This window comes from Nansenia antarctica, assembly GCF_963989245.1.
Source record: "Nansenia antarctica genome assembly, chromosome: 3".
Taxonomy (NCBI): domain Eukaryota; kingdom Metazoa; phylum Chordata; class Actinopteri; order Argentiniformes; family Microstomatidae; genus Nansenia; species Nansenia antarctica.
In genome coordinates, this window is record NC_137688.1 from 34211253 (window position 1) to 34224249 (window position 12997).

The 12997-nt window shown below is 52.8% G+C and overlaps 1 protein-coding gene across 1 annotated transcript; it reads left to right on the top strand.

Moving 5' to 3' along the window:
* Positions 1 to 7651: 7651 nt before the first annotated feature.
* Positions 7652 to 11469, top strand: klhl38a (kelch-like family member 38a; the record flags this gene model as incomplete). Its single annotated transcript, XM_080527766.1, has 6 exons — positions 7652 to 8041; positions 8448 to 8726; positions 9355 to 9740; positions 9790 to 10090; positions 10568 to 10673; positions 11180 to 11469. 6 exons carry the CDS (start codon positions 7652 to 7654, stop codon positions 11467 to 11469), a joined length of 1752 nt encoding a protein of 583 aa, XP_080383892.1.
* Positions 11470 to 12997: the final 1528 nt, after the last annotated feature.

Sequence of the window (12997 nt, forward strand, 5' to 3'; positions counted from 1 at the left end):
CGAAGAAGGCCTCCTGAGAATAGGGGGACGGCTCAGACATTCAGATCTCGCCTACAAGGAAAAACACCCTCTTGTTATTCCGGGAGGGAAACACATCGCAAAGCTACTTGTGGAACACCATCACCAAAGGGTGATGCACCAAGGCCGAGTCTTTACCGAAGGCGCTGTCCGCACTGCAGGGTACTGGATCATGGGAGCAAGACGACTGATCAAAGGCATCCTTCACGACTGTGTAACCTGCAAGAAGCTCAGAGGCAGAGTGACGGAACAGATGATGGCCGACCTACCTGTTGATCGCCTGAGTACTGAACCCCCATTCACCTACGTGGGACTGGACGTCTTCGGCCCCTGGCATGTAAGCACAAGACGCACAAGAGGAGGACAGGCAAACAGTAAAAGATGGGCTGTTCTTTTCACATGTCTAAGTACGCGCGCTGTCCACATCGAATTGATTGAGTCAATGGACACATCATGCTTTATCAATGCGCTACGCAGGTTCTTTAGTCTAAGAGGACCTGCCAAACAGATTAGATCAGATTGTGGAACAAATTTCACAGGCGCATGCCGAGAGCTGAACATTCTGCTGACCGACCCCAACATGCCTAGCATTCGAAAGTACCTGGGAGAAGAGGGCTGCTCATGGGTCTTCAACCCACCTCATTCATCCCACATGGGAGGCTCCTGGGAAAGGATGATAGGGATATCAAGGCGCATACTTGACTCCATGCTGCTCAAGGCTTGCCCTTCTCGCCTGACTCATGAAGTTCTCTCCACCCTGATGGCAGAGGTTACAGCCATAATCAACGCCAGACCTCTCACCCCCATCTCAATGGATCCAGACTCTCCTTTTCTTCTAACACCAGCTATGCTTCTTACGCAGAAGATGTGCACTCCACTTCCTCCTCCGGGAAATTTTTGTGATATGGACCTCCACAGACAGCAGTGGAAACAGGTTCAGCACCTTGCAAATACTTTCTGGAGCCGATGGAGACATGAATACCTCACGAGTCACGACACTACAGAGTCGCAGCAAGTGGCAAGAGGAACGTCCGAACCTTAAAGTAGGGGATTTGGTCCTTCTCAAAGATGCTCAAGCTAAGCGCAACGACTGGCCCTTAGGACTAGTCAGCCAGACATTCCCTGACAAGGACGGGAAGATCAGAAGAATCGAAGTGAAGATCACCAAACATGGGACGGCTAAAACGTTCTTGAGACCAATATCTGAGACAGTGCTTCTCATGTCGCCAAAGGACTGAGTATCCCTGAGTTAGTTCATAGTGGTATTTCCTCCATACCAGACGGGGAGTGTCATGGTTTCATAGGTTTTTATTTTGGAGACATCTAGTGGACATTTTATGACATTACATTTGTTACTGCCTTTATTCAGTTTCGGTTTTGATTAGTCACATGACGAACATTAGTCACATGACGTGAGCACACTGTTCAGACGTGATAGCTCGTAGCAGCAGCTAGTTGAGAGGAAAAGCTCCGGAGAATCTTTTTGTTTACATTCTTGCCCTGGAAAAGGCTTTGCTTGTAAGTTGCCTTTTCTTTTCTTGTTTAACTACAATGTATAATGTATATGTTTATAAATACATAGCTTATATTATTTAAGTATAACTATTTGTATTGCTATATTGATATAATATGTTGGCTACATACTGTTGATGTTGAAAGTGTAACAGTATAGTTTTGAGCATTACAGTAATTGTACTCTTATGTTTATTTACAGTTTTACAAAATAACCAAACGACCACTCATGTTTCTGAGGGTTGAGTAAAGAACTAAACTTTACTCCAGCGTCTGAGGATTCATTTGTGTGTCAGTGTGTGTTCGCTATCTGTGGAAGTTGCGCCCTGGTTACGCGCAGTGGGAACAGAATAACACTGCTCAAAGCCGGTGCGAACACTGTAGACAAGACCAACAGGGTAGAGGACGTCTCAATGCCTGTACAAAAGTCTATAGAGGAAACCAGCAGGTAGAGCACCTCTCAATACCAGTGCAGGGCAGATACACAAACAGAGCAGGGACACACATTTACTTTGGAAGAAGACAGAGAGATAAACTGTCAGGGGGGGTATTCCATCAACATCGCTAAAGGAAAATCCAGGCTTATTTAGATAAATCTTGCGAGACTTATGAAACTTATTAGACTTATGATTTTCCTTTAGCATTGTTGATGGAATACCCCCCAGGGAGTGCCTCATTGTTTGTATTTTACTATCGTCACACTTGCTTTGGCCAATAAAGCTTCTTAAATAGTTACACAGAGACGGAGAGAGAGTGAACAAGAGGGAGAGAGAGAGAGAGAGAGAGAATGAGACAGAGAGAGAGAGAGAGAAAGAGAGAGAATGAGACAGAGAGAGAGAGACAGAGAGAAAGAGAGAGACAGAGAGAGAGAGAGAGAGAATGAGACAGAGAGAGACAGAGAGAGAGAGAGAGAATGAGACAGAGAGAGAGATATTGGAGAGCTCATAGATAAGTATCAGCGCCTCACATAACTCACCAGGAGAAGAAGTGTTGGGTTACAGTGTTAGTCATAGAGGGCTGTATGTGTGTGTATGTGTGTGTGTGTGTGTGTGTGTGTGTGTGTGAGAGGTGTGTGTGTGTGTGTGTGTGTGTGTGTGTGTATGTGTGTGAGGTGTAGCTGACATCTTACTCTCCATCCAGCTGTGTTATCCTATCTGTTCCCCTCTGACACGCAGTTAAACCAACAAGACCCTAACTCATCTCACTGCCTGGGTGTGTGTGTGTGTGTGAGTGTGTGAGACAGTGTCTCAGATGATCTGGGTGGCTCTGTGTGGTGATATAAACGAGAGACATCGTTGATCGTTCTGTTGAGGTGGAAGGGCAACAACCCAGCAGCAGGACCGGTATCTGTGTGAGGACTGGAGGAACAGGAGGAGCACTGCCAGAGTCCTACAAAATGACCTCCAGCAGGCTACTTATAACTGCTCCCGAAGGTGTTCTTCTGTTAGACAAGCAACCCATGATTCTGATACTGATGTTCTTTATTTTTTGTGTGCAGACACCGTACACACAAACACCGTGAAAAACTGCAATGTGAAATAAAGTATTAATTACACATTGAAACCAAAATGAGGCTACGTCGAGTCGGCTACCCACTCAACATACTAACCACCTCTCTAGCTAGCAATACATTCCGACATCACATACACGTGAGAAATCACTTGAGAAAACGGCAAATCTTCAGAACCTCAGGAGTAGCTAGAATAGTTAAATACAGACTTCACTAATACTTAAACTTCAGACTTATCTTCAGACAGTGACGGAAACCCTTTCACGTTCAGCTTCTGACAATCTATGTGCATCTAGTTTAATCACGTGACCACAGTACATGAACAGTGAGGTGTCGTCAACACCTCACAATGAACAAAACAATAATTGTACAACAATAACTATTTCCTTACATATAATAACAAATACATTTCTATATGTTATCTTTTTACATTTAAGAAAATAAGAAAATGGATTATTTACTATGACAGTTACACTACTCGTGTGCATGTTGCTGACCAAACTGTCAGAAACAGACTCCGTGAGAATGGCATGAGGGCCCGACGTCCTCTAGTGGGACTCGTGCTCACAGCCCAGCACCGTGCAGCTGGATTAGCATTTGCCAGAGAACACCAGAACTGGCAGGTTCACCATTGGTGCCCCGTTCTCTTAACAGATGAGAGCTGGTTCACACTGAGAACATGTGACAGACGTGAAAGAGTCTGGAGACTCCCTGAGCCATATATATATATAATCTAAAATATATATAATATATGTAATATAATCTAAAAACGTTTTATTCTCAGGCAGCTTTTGTTTTTTTTTGCCAATTTTTAATTCTGCCGAAGTGATGATGTGAGTGATGTCACCCAGGCGGGAACTTTGAGGTCATTCCCATCAGCCGCCCCGGCCCCCCCCTCCACGCCCCCCCCTCCCACCACCCAGGGTAACCAGGCCCAGAAGGTCACCTGTTTGCCCCCCTCAGCCCGGCCATCAGCACTGCCCTATATTTACACCAGGGGGGTCAGTGGTGGTGGTGGGGGGGGGGGGCAGGGGAGGACGGCCATGGCACGCTGGGGCGCAGCCATCAAACAACACCCCGGCCACTGGACGGACCCACCACTCTGGCTGCCATAGTAAACACACACACACACACACACACACGCACACACACACATACACACACACATACACACACACACATACACACACACACATACACTCACACCAACTGGGTGGTCGAAGCCTCAGCCTAGCGAGCGAAGCGCCGTGACAACTAACATCCCTGTCACATGACACCCCCGGATGATGGGGGGGGGAGTGGGACAGTTACCGGGGGGTTGGCACAGGCACGGGGGAGTGGGACAGGGGCGGGGGGTGGGACAGGGATAGGGGGGTGGGACAGGGACCGGGGGGGTTGGTGGGCGGCACAGCGACGGGGAAGTGGGACAGGGATGGGGGGGGGGGGACTATTCATAGCAACAGGAATGTACACAGTGGCCTCATGGTTCCACAACCTCAGAGCACCTCTCTGTTTCGGCTCTGGGCTCTAACCTAACTACAGCACTGGAAGGACTAGCCTAGAGCTAGCATAGATCTCTGGGTTTGGCCATAGCCTAGCTAGCCTAACGCTAGCTTTAGAAAGTTGTGTTCGACTAAGAGATATTCGACACCAGGAGAACTAGGATGTTGTGGTGGTTCTTCTCTGGCTGAGGTTGTGGCGGTTCCTCTCTGGCTGAGGTTCTGTGGGTGAGGTTGTGTTGGTTCCGGCAGACCGTGGGAGACAGTGGATGCTGTTGACAGACTGAAGACAGGTAAGACATCACCTATGCTGCAATGAGGCTATTTAGCTGACTAAAGATATGTACTTATGAATAGAGAAAATGAGTAAATCATATCATTTATATAATAATCATAATCATAATCATAATTTAGTCTGGGATTTTGAACCTAGTCAACTTGTCTCCTTCACTCTCACTGTTGTTCTATTAGCAGTGGCTAAAGTTAGCTGAAGATAGTAGATATAGTACAGTTGTAATAGGTAGTAGTCACTATTAAACACTTCACCATGTTAGTGAGTACAGTTTCTAATAGGCTGCTTTTAGAAATATCTAACTATGACACCCCTTTAGCCATCCCTTTAAACATCCCTTTAATGGTTCAGTTGTAGGTGTCTGGAGGAGGTTTAATAGGTCAGTGGAGTGGTGAATGTGTTGATCCAGCCTTAATTATGACCTCTACACACACACACACACACACACACACACACACACACACAGACACAGACACAGACACAGACACAGACACAGACACAGACACAGACACAGACACACTCACACTCACACTCACACTCACACTCACACTCACACTCACACTCACACTCACACTCACACACACACACACTCACACTCACACTCACACAGACACACTCACACACACACACACACACACACACACGCACACACACACACAGGGTCCACTGGGGAACACCAGCAGCTGCAGATCCTCAGCCATCATGGCCACCGGTAATAACAAAGAATAATGATTAAGTTTAGGGGGGGGGCAGGGGTGGGTCAGGGGGAGGGGGGGGGGGGTGAGAGGGGGAAATCAGTAGCTGTCTCTGGGGTGATTAGGACACTTAGGGTAGATAATAGCTCAATGAACACCCCCCCCCCCGTCCACCTCCCCCCTAAATGCCCCCAGTTGACACGCCAGGACCGTCAAGGGCATGCTTACCGCTGTGTGTGTGTGTGTGTGTGTGTGTGTGTGTGTGTGTGTGTGTGAGGGACATGGGGAAGGAGAGGGAGGCAGGGAGAGAGTGGAAAGGGGGGGCAGTGAAAGCGAGACAGAGAGTGGGGGGAGAGAGAGAGATAGGGAGAGGAGAGGGAGAGAAGAGACAGAGAGACAGAGAGAGACAGAGAGTAGGGGGAGAGAGAGAGGTAGACAGAGGGGGGAGAGAGAGAGGAGAGAGAGAGACAGGGGGGAGGGAGAGAGAGGGGGGGGAGAGAGAGAGAGGGGAAAGAAAGACAGAGGGGGGAGAGGGAAAGAGAGGGGGGAGAAGGAGAGAGAGAGAGACAGAGGGGGGAGAGGGAGAGAGCAGAGAGATAGACAGGGGGGGGAGACAGAGTGGGGGAGTGGGAGGGAGACAGAGAGAGGAGAGAGAGAGACAGAGGAGGGGGGAGAGAGAGAGAGAGGAGAGAGAGATAGAGGAGGGGGGGAGAGAGAGACAGAGGGGCAGAGGGAGAGAGAGACAGCTGTGGTGGTGTCTGGTAAAGTTATCCTGTTTGGTGACAGATGAGGACATGACGCCAAACACAACATGAAGCACTGAGATGATTTAGGAGAACAAATGGAAATAGAGAGAGCTGCTCGCCAATCAGAGGTCTCCACACAGCACTAGTCCTAGCCAATCAGATGTCTCCACACAGCACTAGTCCTAGCCAATCAGATGTCTCTTCTCCACACCACTTGGCCCTGCTCTAGAATGGCTGGTCCTTCTGCTTCATTCCTGTCTATTCTCTGTCCTGCACTGCCCTGCCCTGCCCTACCCTACCCTGTCCTACCCTACCCTGTCCTACCCTACCCTGACCTGTCCTGTCCTGTCCTACCCTGCCCTGCCCTGTCCTGTCCTACCCTACCCTGTCCTGTCCTGTCCTGTCCTGTCCTACCCTGCCCTGTCCTGTCCTGTCCTGTCCTGTCCTGTCCTACCCTGTCCTGTCCTGTCCTGTCCTGTCCTGTCCTGTCCTACCCTGTCCTGTCCTGTCCTGTCCTCACCTGTCCTACCCTACCCTGTCCTACCCTACCCTGTCCTACCCTACCCTGACCTGTCCTGTCCTGTCCTACCCTGCCCTGTCCTGTCCTACCCTACCCTGACCTGTCCTGTCCTGTCCTGTCCTACCCTACCCTACCCTACCCTGCCCTGTCCTGTCCTACCCTACCCTGTCCTGTCCTGTCCTCACCTGTCCTACCCTACCCTACCCTGACCTGTCCTGTCCTGTCCTGTCCTGTCCTACCATACCCTGTCCTGTCCTGTCCTGCCCTGTCCTGACCTGTCCTACCCTACCCTACCGTACCCTACCCTACCCTGACCTGTCCTGTCCTGCCCTGCCCTGTCCTGTCCTGCCTTGCCCTGACCTGACCTGACCTGTCCTACCATACCCTACCCTACCCTACCCTACCCTACCCTGTCCTGCCCTTCCCTGTCCTGACCTGTCCTGTCCTACCCTACCCTACCCTACCCTGTTCTGCCCTGCCCTGTCCTGCCCTTCCCTGTCCTGTCCTGTCCTGTCCTGCCCTGTCCTGACCTGTCCTGTCCTACCCTACCCTGTCCTGCCCTTCCCTGTCCTGTCCTGTCCTGTCCTGCCCTGTCCTGACCTGTCCTACCCTACCCTACCCTACCCTGTCCTGCCCTGCCCTTCCCTTCCCTGTCCTGTCCTGACCTACCCTACCCTACCCTACCCTACCCTACCCTACCCTACCCTACCCTGCCCTGCCCTGCCCTGCCCTTCCCTGTCCTGTCCTTCCCTGTCCTGTCCTGTCCTACCCTACCCTACCTTACCCTACCCAACCCTACCCTGCCCTACCCTACCCTACCCTACCCTACCATGCCCTACCCTTCCCTACCCAGTAGAAAATGGCTGCCGTCCCCTGCGTCCCCGAAGCGTTCCTCTTCAGAGACCCGGAGCTGTCCTCCCTGCTGCTGGCGCAGCTCAACGTCCTGCGTCAGGAGGGCGTGCTGACGGACGTGCTGCTCTGTGCTGAGCACCTGGAGGTGGCCTGCCACCGCAACGTCCTGGTGTCCTCCTCCCCTTACTTCCGCGCCATGTTCTGCAGCCACTTCCTGGAGAGCAGCCAGCCACGCGTGGAGCTGAAGGGCGTGGCGCCCGAGGTGCTGAGCGGCATCGTGGACTACGTCTACACGGGGGCCATCACCGTGACGATGGAGATCGTCCTGCCACTGATGCAGGCGGCGTCCATGCTGCACTACGGACGCCTGTTCGAGGCGTGCTCCGCCTTCCTGCAGGTGAGAGGGAGGGAGGGAGGGAGGGAGGGAGGAGGGGAGGGAGGGAGGGAGGGAGGGGGGGGGGGAGGGAGGGAGGGAGGGTGGGAGGGAGGGAGGTGAGAGAAGGAGGGAGGGAGGGAGAGAGGGAGGGAGGGAGGGAGAGAGGGAGGGTGGGAGGGAGGGAGAGAGGGACGGTGGGAGGGGGGAGGGTGGGAGGGAGGGAGGGAGGGAGAGAGGGAGGGAGAGAGGGAGGGAGGATGGGAGGGTGGGAGGGAGGGAGATAGGGAGCCATGTCAAGTTGAGGCAGACATTGAGCGAAAAAACCCAAGTAACTTGACCGTCTGTGTGTGTGTGTGTGTGTGTGTGTGTGTGTGTGTGTGTGTGTGCGTGTGTGTGTGTGTGTGCGTGTGTGTGTGTGCGTACCCAGGTGCAGCTCAGCCCAGACAACTGCCTGTCGATGATCCGCCTGTCGGAGATCCTCCACTGTGACAGCCTGAGGGAGCGCGCCAAGGAGATGGCGGTCCGCAGCTTCGCCGACGTGGCCGCGTCCGAGGACTTCCTGTTCCTGTCGCTGCCCGAGCTCATGTGCTACCTGGAGGACGACCGGCTGTGCGCCGAGGAGGAGCAGGTGTTCGAGACGCTGCTGGCGTGGATCCACCACGACCCGTTCTCACGGCGAGGCGCCATCCACGACCTCTTTAAAAAGGTGACCGACGCGCCCCCGGGTCTGGAGGGGGAGGAGAGAGAGAGGGGAGAGAGAGAGAGAGAGTGGGGAGAGAGAGAGTCAGGGGAGAGAGAGAGTCAGGGAGGAGAGAGAGAGAGAGAGAGAGAGAGAGAGGGGAGAGAGAGAGAGAGAGAGTGGGGAGAGAGAGAGAGTCAGGGGAGAGAGAGAGAGTCAGGGAGGAGAGAGAGAGAGTTGGGGGTGAGAGAGAGAGAGAGGGAGGAGAGAGAGAGGGAGTCAGGGGGGAGAGAGACAGAGAGAGTCAGGGGAGAGAGAGAGAGAGTAGGGGGAGAGAGAGAGTCAGGGAAGAGAGAGAGTCAGGGGAGAGAGAGGTAGAGAGCTCTTTAAAAAGGTGACCAGCGCCCCGGGTCTGTTTGTTAGTTGTCCTGTGGTCGGTGGCCGTGTAGAAGGCTGAGTGGAGGCTGGGTGGAGGCTGGGTGGAGGCTGTGTTTAGGCCGTGTGGAAGGCTGGGCGGGATTTCTAAATCGGGAGAGTAACTTCAATATTTGAATGTATGAATGTATATTGCAATGTTTTGGTATTAAACCCCCCCCCCCTCCTCTCCCCCCCCTGGCCTTCACCCCCCCCCCTGTCGCCGGTCCTCCCCCGCCAGGTGCGCCTCCGCCACATCCACCCCACCTACCTGTTCCAGTTCATCGCCAATGACCCGCTGGTCCAGAGCTCCACCCTCTGCACCCAGATCATCGACTCCGTCCGCCGCCTCATGCTCTCCGCCAGCGCCAAGTGCGGCCGCGAGCTGCGGCCCCTGTGGACCCGGCCGCGCCGCTACACCTGCCGCGAGGCCCTGGTGGTGGTGGGCGGCCGCAAGAACAACGAGCAGACGTCCCGCGAGGCGCTGCTGTACGACGAGCGCGCCCAGCGCTGGCACTGGCTGGCCAAGCTGCCCCTGCGGCTGTACAAGGCGGCGTACGTCTGCATCCACAGCATCCTGTACGTGGCGGGGGGCCTCAGCCTCGGCGCCGGGGGGGCGGCGGCGGCGTGGGGTGGGGGGGACGGGGGGGGGAGGGGGAGGGGGTCACCGCGTCAGCGCCGCCGTCTACACACTCTCCCTGAAGACCAACCAGTGGCGCACGGCCGAGCCCATGCTGGCGCCCCGCTACGCCCACCAGAGCGTCGCCCACCTGCACTTCCTGTTCGTCCTGGGCGGCATCGGCGCCGACAAGCAGATCTCGGCCTCGGTGGAGCGCTACAACAGCATGTTCAACCAGTGGGAGGCCATGGCGCCTCTGCCCACGGCGGTGCTCCACCCGGCCGTCGCCGCCAGCGACCAGAGGGTGTACGTGTTCGGGGGCGAGGATGCCATGCAGAACCCTGTCAGAGAGATACAGGTAGGAGGGACCCCCAGCCCCCCCCCCCCCTCTGTGATGTCATACAGGTAGGGACCCCCAGCCCCCCCCCCCTCTGTGATGTCATACAGGTAGGGGACCCCCCCCCCCCCCCTGTGATGTCATACAGGTAGGGACCCCCAGCCCCTCCCCCTCTATGATGTCATACAGGTAGGGACCCCACCCCACTCTGTGATGTCATACAGGTAGGGTCCTCCCTCGCCCCCCCCTCTCTGTGATGTCAGAGTAGGTAGGGACTGCAGCTAGGACCGCCACCTCTGTGTATGTGTATATTACACATTAGAAGAGTGGCACCAATTAAATTACCTGAGGCTTCAAATAGTTCCAAAGATTCCTTCCTGATTTACCCAATATAGATGCTATAATACACCCCTCTGATCTGCCTGGTGCGTCTGGGAGGTACAGGTAGAGTTGAAAGGTCAGGGGTCAAGTAACAGGACCTCTGTGTGACCTCCTCAGGTGTACCACATCTCCCGGGACCTGTGGTCCAGACTGGAGACCAGGACCGTGAAGAACGTGTGTGCCCCCGCCGCCGTCATCGACGACAAGATCTACATCATCGGAGGTGAGCTTGACCAGTTACCTTATTACTATGTAATAACATGCTATTGCACTGTTACTACAGTAATTACTGTGTTGCTACGCAGCTGAATGCAAAGTATATCAATTAATATTTGTACATACATTGATATAGCCTCTAATTTATACATCTGTATATACCATACTGTACATATCTACCTTAACTGCACATAGCTTACTGCTATCCATCTCTTGTATATACCTCTAACTACCTCTAACTACCATAATTGGTAGTCTCATGAGACTTATCAAAAATAAGCCAGAATGTTCCTTTAGTGACGTTGATGGAATACCCCCCTGGTTAGATGCTAAACTGGATTTCGTTGTCTTGTACTTGTACTCTGCGATGACAATAAATTTGAATCTAATCTAATCTAGAAAATATTTGGATTAATTACAGACTGACAATCTTTTATTAGCTTCTGGAAAAGAGAGTCCCACTCCTATCGACGACTCCACTGTAAACACCGTATGTAACATTTCATTTCCCAGGGTACACCAGGCGAATGATCGCCTACGACACCAAGGCCAACAAGTTTGTGAAGTGTGAGAACCTTAAAGAGCGAAGGATGCACCACGGCGCCGCCGTGATCAACAACCGACTCTACGTGACGGGAGGGCGCTTCCTGAACGGCCATGATGTCATCGAGGACTCGGACTGTTTCGAGTGTTACGACCCCAAGACGGACACCTGGACGTCCAAGGGGACGCTGCCGTACAAGCTGTTCGACCACGGCTCCCTCCCATTGGTCTGTGTGTCCAACAGGCCCCACCCACCCTGACCCCCGGCCGACCTCGCCTGCCGAGGTGATTGTGGGCTGTCGTTACCTGAGAGTCTGGTAACCACGGCAACCAGTGTTGGGGAGAAGCTACTCTGGAAATGTATTTAACTAGATTTACCAATGAGACGAAGGTGGAACTAGAGTAAAGCTACTAGTTTTTTGTCAAACTAAAAGCTACTATGAAAAAGTAGTTCACTACATTCACTACGTTGAAATGACCTTATCCAACACACGCCAGTCAGGCAGTGTCATGTGACAGGAAGTAGTGAAATCACAGAGAGGATAAACCTGGCTAGGTGGAGCGGAGCCGCTGGACGGACGGACGGACGGAAATCGTCTGGAAATGTGATGCTCTGGAAGGATGGACAGAGCAGTTAAACAGTTAAATTCCTCTGGAGTTTTTTGTGTTTTTTGTTGTGCTGTTAACATAAATGTAGAGAGTAGTGACAGTCAGTGGCAGACTCAGGCTGTTTGAAGGGCAGGGGGGGGGGGGGCGAAAAGAACAAAAGGGCACCTACTGCACAACATGGGACCCCATCAGTGCACATGGTCAAGTTTAGACCATTGGAAGGGCAGCCAATAGGGCACATCCTCTAATTTTGCCACTCAAAAGGGCACTTTAGTGCGACGTGTTTCAACTGTGGGGGCACATGGTCAAGTTTAGACCATTGGAGGGGCACCAGTAGGGCACGTCCTCTAATTTTCGCCACTCAAAAGGGCACTTAAGAGAGACGTTTTTCAACCGTGGGGGCACCAGGAGGGGCGGTCGCCCCCCCTGCCCCCCCCCCCCCCCCCCCCCTGTGTCCGCCAGTGGTGACAGTAGCTTGGTACACCGCTACATGGCACACAAGGGTTAACAACAGGAAACACAACTAGGATTTTAGGAAAATCCAGGCTTATTTTTGATAAGTCTCACAACATTTATCAGACGTTGATGGAATACCCCCCCAGGAGGGAGAGGAGTCAGGGGTAGGTCGGTTAGAAAGAGGGAGGAGTTTCCCAAGGCTCAGAGACTGCTGATTGGAGCTTCCTGGTTTTGGAAAGGCAGCTATGACCTTGACCCAAAACTCCCTGCCACTGGGCCCCCACTCCTTGGAGCCCCATTTATCCCCCCCCCCCCCCCCCCCCCTTTCCCTCAACATTCCTCCCCCCGATGCCAGTTATTGGCCCACAGCTGGGAAGGGAAACCATTTGAGACATTATACAGTGTTCACCAGTGTTCGCCGGTATATGGCACATACATCATGCTAGCTAGCATATGAGGATTAAAGAACATGCTAGCTAGCATATGAGGATTAAAGAACATGCTAGCTAGCATATGAGGATTAAACAACATGCTAGCTATCATATATGAGGATTAAACATCAGGCCTGGGGATCCAGAGGAGAGGGATGGGGGTCCAGAGGAGAGCGAGGTCTGGGAAGTATTTCATCAACGTCGCTAAAGGAAAATCCAGGCTTATTTTTAAGTCTCAAGAGATTTATAAAAAATAAGCGACGTTAATGGAATAGCCCCCTGGGGTTCCGTA